General features: G+C 36.4%; 1 protein-coding gene and 1 long non-coding RNA gene across 2 annotated transcripts; both read left to right on the top strand.

The window, feature by feature from the left end:
- The first annotated feature begins 1,744 nt into the window (after nucleotides 1-1,744).
- Nucleotides 1,745-2,653, top strand: LOC143599859 (uncharacterized). Its single transcript, XR_013147367.1, has 2 exons — nucleotides 1,745-1,816; nucleotides 2,290-2,653. It is a non-coding gene; the product is annotated as an uncharacterized LOC143599859 (long non-coding RNA).
- A 4,749-nt stretch (nucleotides 2,654-7,402) lies between these two features.
- On the top strand, nucleotides 7,403-11,215 carry LOC143599858 (aspartate carbamoyltransferase 1, chloroplastic-like). Its single transcript, XM_077077713.1, has 6 exons — nucleotides 7,403-7,475; nucleotides 8,181-8,683; nucleotides 9,976-10,115; nucleotides 10,198-10,371; nucleotides 10,454-10,690; nucleotides 10,973-11,215. Exons 2-6 carry the CDS (start codon nucleotides 8,188-8,190, stop codon nucleotides 11,078-11,080), a joined length of 1,155 nt encoding a protein of 384 aa, XP_076933828.1. The 5' UTR covers nucleotides 7,403-7,475; nucleotides 8,181-8,187; the 3' UTR covers nucleotides 11,081-11,215.
- Nucleotides 11,216-11,372: the final 157 nt, after the last annotated feature.

Here is an 11,372-nt window from a genome sequence, read left to right as displayed (position 1 = left end):
TGGATCCCAGTAGGCGATCATTTACTGCACTTGCCCCAGCATGAGTAACTGGGGTAGTGTTCGTAAAATTTACTTCACTTGCCCCGGCTTGGGTAACCGGGGTAGTGTTTGTAAAAACTGTGTTACCGGTATTCCCCCCAGTAGCTGGGGTTGTGGTTACCGGAATTTCTCTAACCATCTTTGTAGAAGTTTGAAAAAACTGGAGAAAAATGTAGTTCTAGCTTTATGCACGGATGGCGCCAATGAAGAAACACTAACCGGACCCCGGACAGATTACTGGTAATCTGGGGGTTAGATAGATGTTTCCCACGAGGGGTTAGACCCTGAGAAGATGGTTCTTCTGATAACCTGCAAAACAGACACCGTGAGCTCGTCACTGAGAAGGGGGGGGGGGTTCCTCCTTGTGACCACCCTCCGGCGTGAGAATCAGACTAGATTGCTCTTTAAATATAAAAGTATATTAAGAGATTGCTAGAGCAGATATCAGGTATAATATGATGATAATCCGATAAGATATGATAATACAAGATAAGATGAGATGGTCATACCATTTGTGGTATTTATAGCCGAAGGTAGGTTTCCAAGGAGGTATGGCCGGCTGCAACAGTGTTCCTGTTCCTCCAACAGTAGCCTACGCACGTGCCCTGCTGGTAGTTGGTGGGCAGGTAGCGGCTGACAGCGACCAGGCCTGCTGTATACTATTCCTTTTCCACCAACTGTCAGCTACGCACGTGGTATGACAAGAGTTTGTGAGTAGGCAGCGGCTAATAGTGACATACAGTGTAGGAGCATGCTGCTCGCCATACTGTTGTCTATAAGCTGTCGTATCTTTAGTCAGATCTTTTTCCCATACCTCGTCAGGTACAGTACAGAAGATCTTCCTGTATCGTACGGACTGGCTTATTTGGGCGGGAGTATTCCCCCAGTGGGCAGCGGCTAATAGTGACATACAGTGTAGGAGCATGCTGCTCGCCATACTGTTGTCTATAAGCTGTCGTATCTTTAGTCAGATCTTTTTCCCATACCTCGTCAGGTACAGTACAGAAGATCTTCCTGTATCGTACGGACTGGCTTATTTGGGCGGGAGTATTCCCCCTCCCGCCCTTGTGCGGGATTATTCCCGGCTTCGCTCATTCCTTCAGGTGACACTGAACGATTGAGAGCTAAGTGCCTTGTGCGTGTAGCCTTGCTGCGCGGGTGGCCTTCCCTAATGGCTTGTATCCGAGGCTGCGGGGACAGGCGGAGTCCTTCACCATTGGGAGGCATTTCCTGCGGGACCAGCTTGCGTACTGCGCGTAAGGACGTCACGTCTCTGAGCATGGTTGGTCCTGCGGATCCAGTTGGTTTCTGCGCAGACGTCCCTGTTTAAGGTGAGTCTTGCGGGTCCAACTGGGCTCTGCTGGGACCTACCTCTTCAAATATCTCAATGCGACTTTACTAAGTACGTTTATTTGTGGGTTTGTTTATGAAATTTGTCGCTTTTCTTGAACGGTTGGTCATTTGTAATATAGTAAGCAATAATTGATGAAAAAGTTTATTTTATTTTTTTAAACCTGTTTTACTTATTTACCTTCATGTTTTAAGTAAAGTAAGACCATAATCCACAACCATTAATTAAAAGTCATAAACTTTTACGGTTTTACCGCTAGACCAAGCTGGTGGCAGTCGATGAATAAATATTAATGGAAATCATAAACAAACATGTAAAGTTTTTACTAGGGACTATAAGTGTCATTTATACATATCTTTAATCAACTCAAGAAGTTGAGGTTTGCGGCGAGTTCTTGAAGGTGTCCAAGTTCCATCCTTTCAGCAGGTATACATTTTGCTTCATTTGATCATTGTAGAATCCATTAACCTTCAAGATTTCATATGGGTTATGAAAATGATATGTATTTCTAGCCATTTCAGACCTGTACTGTGCATTTTAATGAAAACCCTAATCGCTTTAATCACTTTTGATGTTCAATAACAAAATGATTTTGGATCCTGATGTTGTTGCTTGACAATCTGATATGAAATTAGCATCCATACTCTGATAATTTCAAGCTCCTTGTGTTGTATTCATCACTTATGAGTGCTTTTGCTGAATGCCCACCATGTGTTCGACCTATTGCCTCAATGAAGTTTGCTTTTTAATGCCATCATTGTTTCAACTTTTTTTTGTGCTTTCTAATTTATAACCACTGATTGATCATAATACTCGTGTCAAGTAGTTACTTACCTTTACTTAGATTTATGATGAATATTGAATTTCATGTGTTTGCTAATGTTTTGTTTTGATTGTAGACGAAATGAAGAAAGGGATTCACCCTCAGATGCAATGGATCTCTTACGTGACCCAAAGTGGCCGATTGATGCACGTTATGATGACCAAAATCCACCAAGCAGGCAAAGTTTATCACTTTAGAGCAAGGAAACAGATGGCTGAAAGTATCGGTCAGGTTGCCAAGTTCAAACGTCGTTATGGACAAGTGGAAGAAGAAAAGGAAAACGAGAACGAGGCTAAGTGAACCAGTATGTCGCCTTTTACTTTAGTTAAAGTTTTCATCATAAGCATGCACTAGATTTTGTTTTATCTTCACATAATATGATATTTTGCCGCATTTGTTAGTATTTTCGTTTCACTGAATCAAAATACCGTTTCCGAGTTTTCAAATGGATATTGCGCTTGATGATATTTTAGCCCAATTTGGTTAATAATCGTATCGTCTATAGAAAGATTAGTTATAAGATTGAAGGGGTGACTTGTTTATGGTTTAGTGAATGTGTTAACTATTAAGATTTCAAATCAACTGATCGACTATCTAGTTGGGCTTAGATCATTATTTAGGCCCATGTTTACCAGTACATTATCTTTCTAGCTTTGTGAATATGCTGCTGTAAAGGTGAGATAATAGGCTATAAGTCTTGCTTTAATCACATGAATATATATAACTATAAAGCACAAAAGTCTTTGTTAAGACACCCAAAGCACAACTTGTAAAGCACTGAAAGACCTTTCTTACACACATTAATAATCATTAGCCCTCGCGCAACATCCCACACACAAACTGAAAGCCTTAAAATTCGCGCCTGTAAGAAAAATATGAACTCAGTCGGTGTCGTGACTCGTTTCTCTATATATATCATTTCACAACCTTGAAATATTTTTATCAAACTAATGTATCCTGCAAATGGTTCGATTAACATATACTCGAATCAAGCTCTCGGTTATTGTTCTGCTGCTTTTGTGTATTGTACAAACTGAAGGGAACAAAACCAACCGAACATGGCTCGTTGGGTTGGACCACAATGCCACAAATGGATCACTTGCAGTCCCATGGGTTAGGCGGGTTAGGCTCCAAGCCACCGGATGTGCGAATCAACCGTGGATTTGTAACTCGGGTGGGTTTCCAAATCCGTTTAGAAGGCGGTGTTGTGGAAACCGTTGTGTTGAAGTGACATCCGATGTGAATAACTGTGGGGTGTGCGGGATTCGGTGCCCGTTTAACTGGCAGTGTTGTCGAGGTTTATGCATCGATACCAATAATAATCCGTTTAATTGTGGTCGGTGTTTCAATCGGTGCCCGTTTCTCACGTTTTGCACCTATGGTATGTGTGGATACGCAGGCCCATTCCCTCCCCGACCCCCGAAGCCTCCGTTCCCGCCCCGCCCTCCAAAACCACCATTCCCGCCCCGACCGCCAAAACCACCGTTTCCGCCCCGACCGCCAAAACCACCGTTTCCGCCCCGACCACCGAAGCCACCATTCCCACCTCGACCCCCGAAGCCACCGTTTCCATTTCCTCCTAAACCTCCAAAGCCTCCTAGCGGACCTGTATTTGAACCGCCAGAAGGTCCACCATTAGTAGGCGGTCCACCTCCGGTTGAAGCGCCTCCATATGTAGGTGGTGAACCGCCCCCATCTGATGTTCAGCCACCACCACCACCACCACCAGAATAAGTTGATTTGGGTCTGATATGGTCAGTGGGTTATTGCTATTATGGTGTTTAATTCATGGCATATAATATGAATAAAGAATATATTTGATGTAAATTTGTCTACGTTTGGGATGGAATTATTTGGTGCGTATATTGTTTAATAAAATATTTGTTGATTATACTATTCTTTTATCGATAATTGCAGTTAATTATACTATGACGTATATATTTTTGTCATATTATACCGTTAGTGGTAGATTCATAAGGTGTCACTCTATGGATGAGTGTTTTCGGTACGGTTAACGATTGGTATCGATACCGGTACCGAACATGTACTAATTTGATAGAGTCAGTACCGAGTCAGTATGGTACCAGCATCTCCTGAATTTTGCATGAAATACTGGTACCAAAATTTTGCGATTTTCAGTACCGATAACGATACTGGTCGGTACCGATCTCATCTCTGTGTCATCCTATGTCAGTATTCATGTATTCGTGTGTGTGAGAAATTCTCTTTTACCATCACTAAAGTTATAACAATTTTATACCGAGAAATACAAACCACGGTCATTATATAATAAGTGTCTTGGTTCAATTCACTCTAAAGTGTTGAACAGCCGGCTGTTTGGTAGCATATAAAGAGGCTATCTCTGAATCGGTTGAGATCGAGTTTGTTTGTTTTACAAAAAAAAGATATATATTGGTTTATGGAGCTCTTTAATGAGTAAGTTTTAGAAACATGTTTGTCAAATAATTTGAACTCGGTTGTTGACGTTTGGTTAACGGATGTTATAATTCGTAAGAAAATTGAAATACATCTATACATATACTTTTTTAAATAGGGAAAAAAATGAAACAAAGGAACACCAAATGTAAACGGTTAGCTCGTGATAAGTACTTCAGTTACTATGACTATGAGTTATTTTGCAAAGAACCGACATAAAAAATAGAAGGGCTACCGACACTTATAATAAAATTACATTCTTTTTTTACTTAGGGCCTACTGGCCTAGTGTGGAAAAACATGGACGAGTTTAAGATTTACTGGAATGAAACGAGTATGGTATTAGATGATAGTTGTTAATTGCCTAACATGTTTACCCACGTTGAATACGATATATTAATATATTGCATAATCTTAAAAATATAATAAATAATAATGTGTTAAAGTTGTAAGAAACTTGAAATTATTAAAATTAAAGAATTGTGAGAAAACGTAATTGAAAATTGTATATCTAAATTGGTTTTTTTAGTTGAGTTTTGTATATATGTCTTAGGTAATAGACATGTCAATCGATATATTTTTCTTTTTTTCCATAAATGGGCATACCCGTGAAACTCGTCTGGATCGGGCAACTTTCAGAGGACGAGATATAATTTTATAATCAATGTTTATGAGATTGTGATTACAAAAGCATGACCAAAAGTCCATTAGTAGAGCCATTTCCAAAAGGAAAAAAGAAAACAGAGTCATCTCAGTTTTGAATGATACAAGTAACTAACTGATTTTGTGTAATTTTATTAATGGATCCTTAATAAAATTGTTTAGATACATACAACATGTGTGCATTCTATACGCAACTCGTTTTCGGCCTTATCATTGAAGATTTCTAGATCCATCACTTAAATCGTTGAATTGTTGAACTTGAAATAAAAAAGGACGAGGATTAAGTATTTTTAATCAAGTTTCCTATCAGGATTTTGGCGTGACGTCTTGTTTGTGCAAGACTTTTCAATCCCTTTTGTTATAAACTTGTATTGATAAACAAAAACAACTAATATTAAAAATTGTTTATTATTTATAAATACTTAGGTTTTAAATGATATCAACAATTAAGAAACTAAGAGGAGACCGTGCTTATAAAGGTTTTACGATTTATGAATAATAATGATTTCAATCGTATGTTTTAAATTACCTTTTCCAATTTAAAAGCATGATGATTAGTATTTTTCATTCAGAAAAGTTATTGGAGGTTTAAATGGTAGTGATTCATACAATCAAGATACCGAGTCACAAGTGCGTATCTGATGGAAACGGAACCTATACAGCTAAAAGCCATATAACAATGATAACCCAAACATATCAAATTTTAGTCTATAATTGATCCAGTCGACTTATATTTAAAAAGTATAATAAAATTCAAATCCAATACGATTGTACTTGTAACTGTCTCAAGCTTTTACCTTTTTAAAGAGCTCAAATTCAAGAAAATGTTGTTCTATATGGTTTATTGATTACTAGATATCAAAGGGTTCTAGAGTTTATGATATTGGTTCTCATAGTAAAAACATTTTTTTTATTTATCTAAGTATAAACCAAAACCAAAACCAAAACCAAATTTTAAACCGGTTGTTACGAGAGAGAGAGAGATATGCATCAATACAGTTATAAGTATACAATGTATATGAATATGTATGAAATAACATGTCTCTTAAATCTTAATCCTCTCATCCACCTTAGTTGACCTACCAACATAAAAACTAGTTTCTACTTTAGATTATGTTCCTTTTTGTCCCAAGTTCCTTTTCCATTTTCAACATCTTCTTGTTTCAAATTATCCATTGAGTCATTTGATAAACTTTTAAATGACTCAAAACCTAAAGGATTAACAATAGACTCCTCATTATCATTATGATTCCCTGCTTGAGCATGATCATCACTACTTCTCTTTACGAATTCTTCCTAAGTATTAACAAAATCATGATAATTTTTTACGTCAACCATTATTTTATCCATCTCAATATTTTTATCAAATATACAGTCATTATCAACATCACTATCAACATGATCACCATTAAAAAGCATCGCAACACGTGAGATAGTCTTTAGAGAAGTCTATCATCAGACTTATATTCTAAAATAACATACATTCAAATTATCACCAACATCAACTTGATTGGAAGCTTCATTACCTAGATTGACAGCCTCATGGCCTTCATTAGTAGCCTCATCACCTAGATTTTTCATGTAAGAACAATTACCAATTTACTATTCTTAAAAAAAGACTTGTCTTTATACATGGTTCGCTATAAACATAAAAAAATTAGAAAAAAAGTTGCATCTTAAACCTCTCTCTCATGGTACAAGTTTAGTGCTCAAACTTATGTGGCAACACATACCCAACCGTGTATGATCTTCTTAAATTCAAACCTTTGAATATCTACGAAGGATATTCGCACTCATACGAACGTCTATGACTAAGGCATAAGCCGATGAAGAAGCCAAACGAGAGAAATATTGTGTTAAGTGCACACATGACGAACGATGATATATAAGGTCAAATAAACCGGTTAACCGAACCGACACGAAAATTAAACCGAAACCGAATATGCAGAATCCTGTTTGGAACCGATTGAAACCGTAGGTTCCGAACATGTTTGTAATTTTCTCCACTAAAACTGATTTCAAACCGGTTAACCAAACCATAAATACTAAAAACTAAAAATGTAAAAAAAAAAAAAAAGGTAAATGATAGTCTTTTGCCCTAAAAATCTTGACTTGACTGAATTTGAAGGTTTGCCATCGTGACAAGAGGCGAGTAGTAGTGATAGTGAGTATCAATCAATTCGAAATCGCATTGGTAAGTTCTCATCTTCCTTCCGTTGATTATCAATATATATATATATATATGCTTATTATCATCGATGCTTTGTTGATTATTGTTGCAATTTAGTTCATGAAACACTAATGCTTTGAATCGCTCTTCGTACGTAATCGTCAGAAGAATCCATCATTTAGAGATAATTACAACTGTTTCTGAAGATTATAAAGGATAGTGGTTCAATTTTCAGTCAGGAAATTGATTCTTATTGCGTTAAATAATTATATTAATATAGCTTGGACTTTGACTTTTTCAAAGTCAACATGAAATTCAGATGAATTCTAAACATTTTTAGAAAGAAAAGAAAATGATATACGCATTGGTTTGAAAAATATTAAGTTTTTATAGGAAAAAAAGTTCAATTGACTTTAGTGAAGAAAATGGAAAACTTGGTTTAATAGTAGCTTATTAAGTGACAGTGTGACATATTCGATTATTCCCCTCTAATATACATATTAAAATTTAAAGTTGTCATGACTTTGATGTCTTATATATGGACTTACATTTGAAAAATACAAGGTTAGATGTAAAAACCTAATTGCATATTCCTTTTATTCTTTTCATTGTTTCTATACATTCAAGAAAAAAATAAACCAAATGCTGTAAGTTTATAAATATGCATATAACCACAAATTTGTTAAAAACACTATTCAGGTGAAACATGTCATCCTGTGCGTTTTCTGCATCTACATGGCTTGAGACCCTGCTAAATCACGAATCAATATGCAAAAAACCAAGTGTTTTCAAGAAAAACTGTATTTCTGCTGACGTGTCACGTATTAAGCTGACCTGGCATAACTCGATGACATGGAAACAAACTGGAAGCAGGCTCAAATGCAGGGCGCTAGAAGTTGAAAAGAACCATGCTTTCTTGAAAGGGGAATTGTTTCAACTTGATGATGTGATTGAAGCACAACAGTTTGATAGAGAGATTTTGAGTGCTATATTTGAAGTGGCACGTGAAATGGAAACGATTGAGAAAAAGTCACGTGGAAACCAGATCTTGAAAGGTTATTTAATGGCTACTCTGTTTTATGAGCCATCAACAAGAACCAGGCTTTCGTTTGAGTCTGCAATGAAACGGCTGGGTGGTGAAGTTTTGACTACTGAAAATGCACGTGAGTTTTCATCTGCTGCAAAAGGAGAGACACTTGAAGGTAGTTTTAATTATTTTTTTGTAAAGATTTAATGTGTTAGTTATAGCTACAGGAAGTGAGAAACAATATTATTACAAGTAGTATATAAATCTTTAATAACGCGTGTTACAAGGTTGTATGAATAAAAAAATACACACTTTCAACCTGTTTGGCATGTTCTCTTTTTAGCTAATTTTATATTTGAAGTGAAGAGATGAGTGGATCTGGTAACGTGTGAAAACAGTACGAGTTGGAATGAGTCGTCTTTTAGTATGGGATAGTTGGGTCAGGTTGTTGACTCACATAGATTTTCGTCTCCAGTTTTAAAATCTTCTTTATAATAGTCATTCTGATAATTGTATTAACCCATTTTTTGTCCTCTTTTAATTTTTTTTTATGAATGAGATAATTATATATATATATAGCCTGCTTGCGGTGCGCACATATGATGTATATATGTGTGAACCCTCGGGTGGGCAAAAGTGAAATTGCACTAATTTTGACGTTATTTTACTAATCTCGTGAAAATAACGTTAAAAGTGATGGATGGTTAATCAGGCATCATGTAGTGGCGTTGATAGCTGAAAGATAAGGGTACATGCACCGATCAGCCGGTGTTCCGATGATTGAGTGCTATGTGCCTTATGTCCAAGGCTTGATGCAAAACTACTATCGAGCCGGGGGTCTCACCGGAAGCAGCCTCTCTATCCCTATGGGGTAGAGGTAAGGCTGCCTACATCTTACCCTCCTCAGACCCTACCATAGCTTTGCTATTGGTGGGATATACTGAGTACGATGATGATGATGATGATGATGATGATGATGATGATAATTATATATATATAAAAACAATATTATCATAGGAATAACAAAATTCTTGTGTAAAGTGATTGAAGAAGCTGTATGCATTAGAACAGACTTTGGACAACTTTTAACCCATTTCAGTTTTAACTAAATTCTTTTTCAACCCGCCTGAGATAAAACATTTACCCATTTGAGGTTATAGATTTTTCGTCCATCATGTAGAATTTTTACGGATAATGTGTCATTTATGCTTACAAAAACAATACTATAGTCAATAGTAATAATTGTCTAAATCTCTGAATGAAATGAGTTGGGAGATTGTTTACTTGAATTCATTAAAATCATGCTTCATACGACTTTCAACCCGCCCATTCCTTTTTAAGCTAACTTTTTGTTCGACCCATTTGAGATACATAAACCAGAAACCAAATCAGCCCATTAACAAGCAAATGGATGAAATTGCCACCTTTGTATCTTTCAAACCATTTTGTTTTGATACTTTTTTCTAGATACAATAAGGACGGTTGAAGGGTATTCAGACATAATCGTAATGAGGCATTTTGAAAGTGGTGCTGCTAGAAGAGCCGCCTTGACCGCTAATATTCCAGTTATTAATGCTGGTGATGGACCAGGACAACATCCTACTCAGGTAATTTTTTGTCATTAATCACCACAATCTTCATGCATTTGTTTTATTATTTGGATTATTTATTTTGTAACATATGCAACAGGCTCTTCTTGATGTGTACACTATAGAAAGAGAGATAGGAAAGTTAGATGGAATTAAAGTTGGTCTCGTAGGCGATCTTGCCAATGGCCGAACTGTTCGATCCCTTGCTTATCTTTTAGCCAAATACAATGATGTCAAAATCTACTTTGTTTCTCCAGAAGTCGTCAAAATGAAGGTTTATACACATGATAGATCATACATTTATTTATGAAATTATGTGCTTATTTATATTTTCTTGGTTAAAAATGGGCTTGTAGGATGACATTAAGGAGTACTTGACATCAAAAGGAATCAAATGGGAAGAAAGTGCAGATCTAATGGAAGTAGCATCTAAATGTGATGTTGTGTATCAAACTCGCATCCAACGAGAGCGATTTGGTGAACGAGTTGATCTTTATGATGAAGCCCGTGGCAAATACATTGTCAACAGTGACGTGTTAAGTGTCATGCAAAAGCATGCGGTCGTCATGCATCCTCTTCCAAGGCTTGATGAGGTAAAGCGTAAATCCGACTCGTCGTAAAAATAACACACTATTTCATATGTTTAATTGTAATATCATATTTACTCATCCATTAGTAACTTAGTATATATATGAAATTAGTCCTAGACATAAATTTGGGCTTGCATCAGAATCATAAATTTTAACTTTTACTTTTTACATTACAAAATAATAAAAAACATATTTTTCGGTGTGGATCTGCAAAGAATGAAGATGTTGGTTTATTTCATGATGCAAATAATGAAGTTTGCCTTTTTTTGGTTGGATTATATGTAGATCACAGTGGAGGTAGATGAGGATCCAAGAGCGGCATACTTTAGACAAGCGAAAAATGGACTCTTTATTCGAATGGCGTTGTTGAAGCTCTTACTTCTTGGTTGGTAAAGATAATTCAAGTTTTGAGAATGAACAATGTTTGGTATGAATGATGCATGAATCAGATCAATCGACACTTGTTTAATTGCATATTTGCATGCATTTGTGCCTTAAATTTTGGACCGGGTGGACGTATGATAAGCTTCTAAGACATCATTAGGTGCTATGGCTTTTTATGAGTGTTAAGTTTTTAAATTAACTGGTTTTCAACAATGGAAGCTGAACTAGAGTTAATTTTATAGTCTGTTTTGTATGGAAATGTATTCGGAGTTTCATGTCTTTTGTCTTGGTTAGAGCGATG

This window comes from Bidens hawaiensis, unplaced genomic scaffold (assembly GCF_021521415.1).
Source record: "Bidens hawaiensis isolate Kalapana, Puna unplaced genomic scaffold, B.hawaiensis_p1.1 tig00053001_1, whole genome shotgun sequence".
Taxonomy (NCBI): Eukaryota; Viridiplantae; Streptophyta; class Magnoliopsida; order Asterales; family Asteraceae; genus Bidens; species Bidens hawaiensis.
Note: the sequence above shows the minus strand (reverse complement) of the source record. Positions and strands in the feature narration are given on the sequence as shown.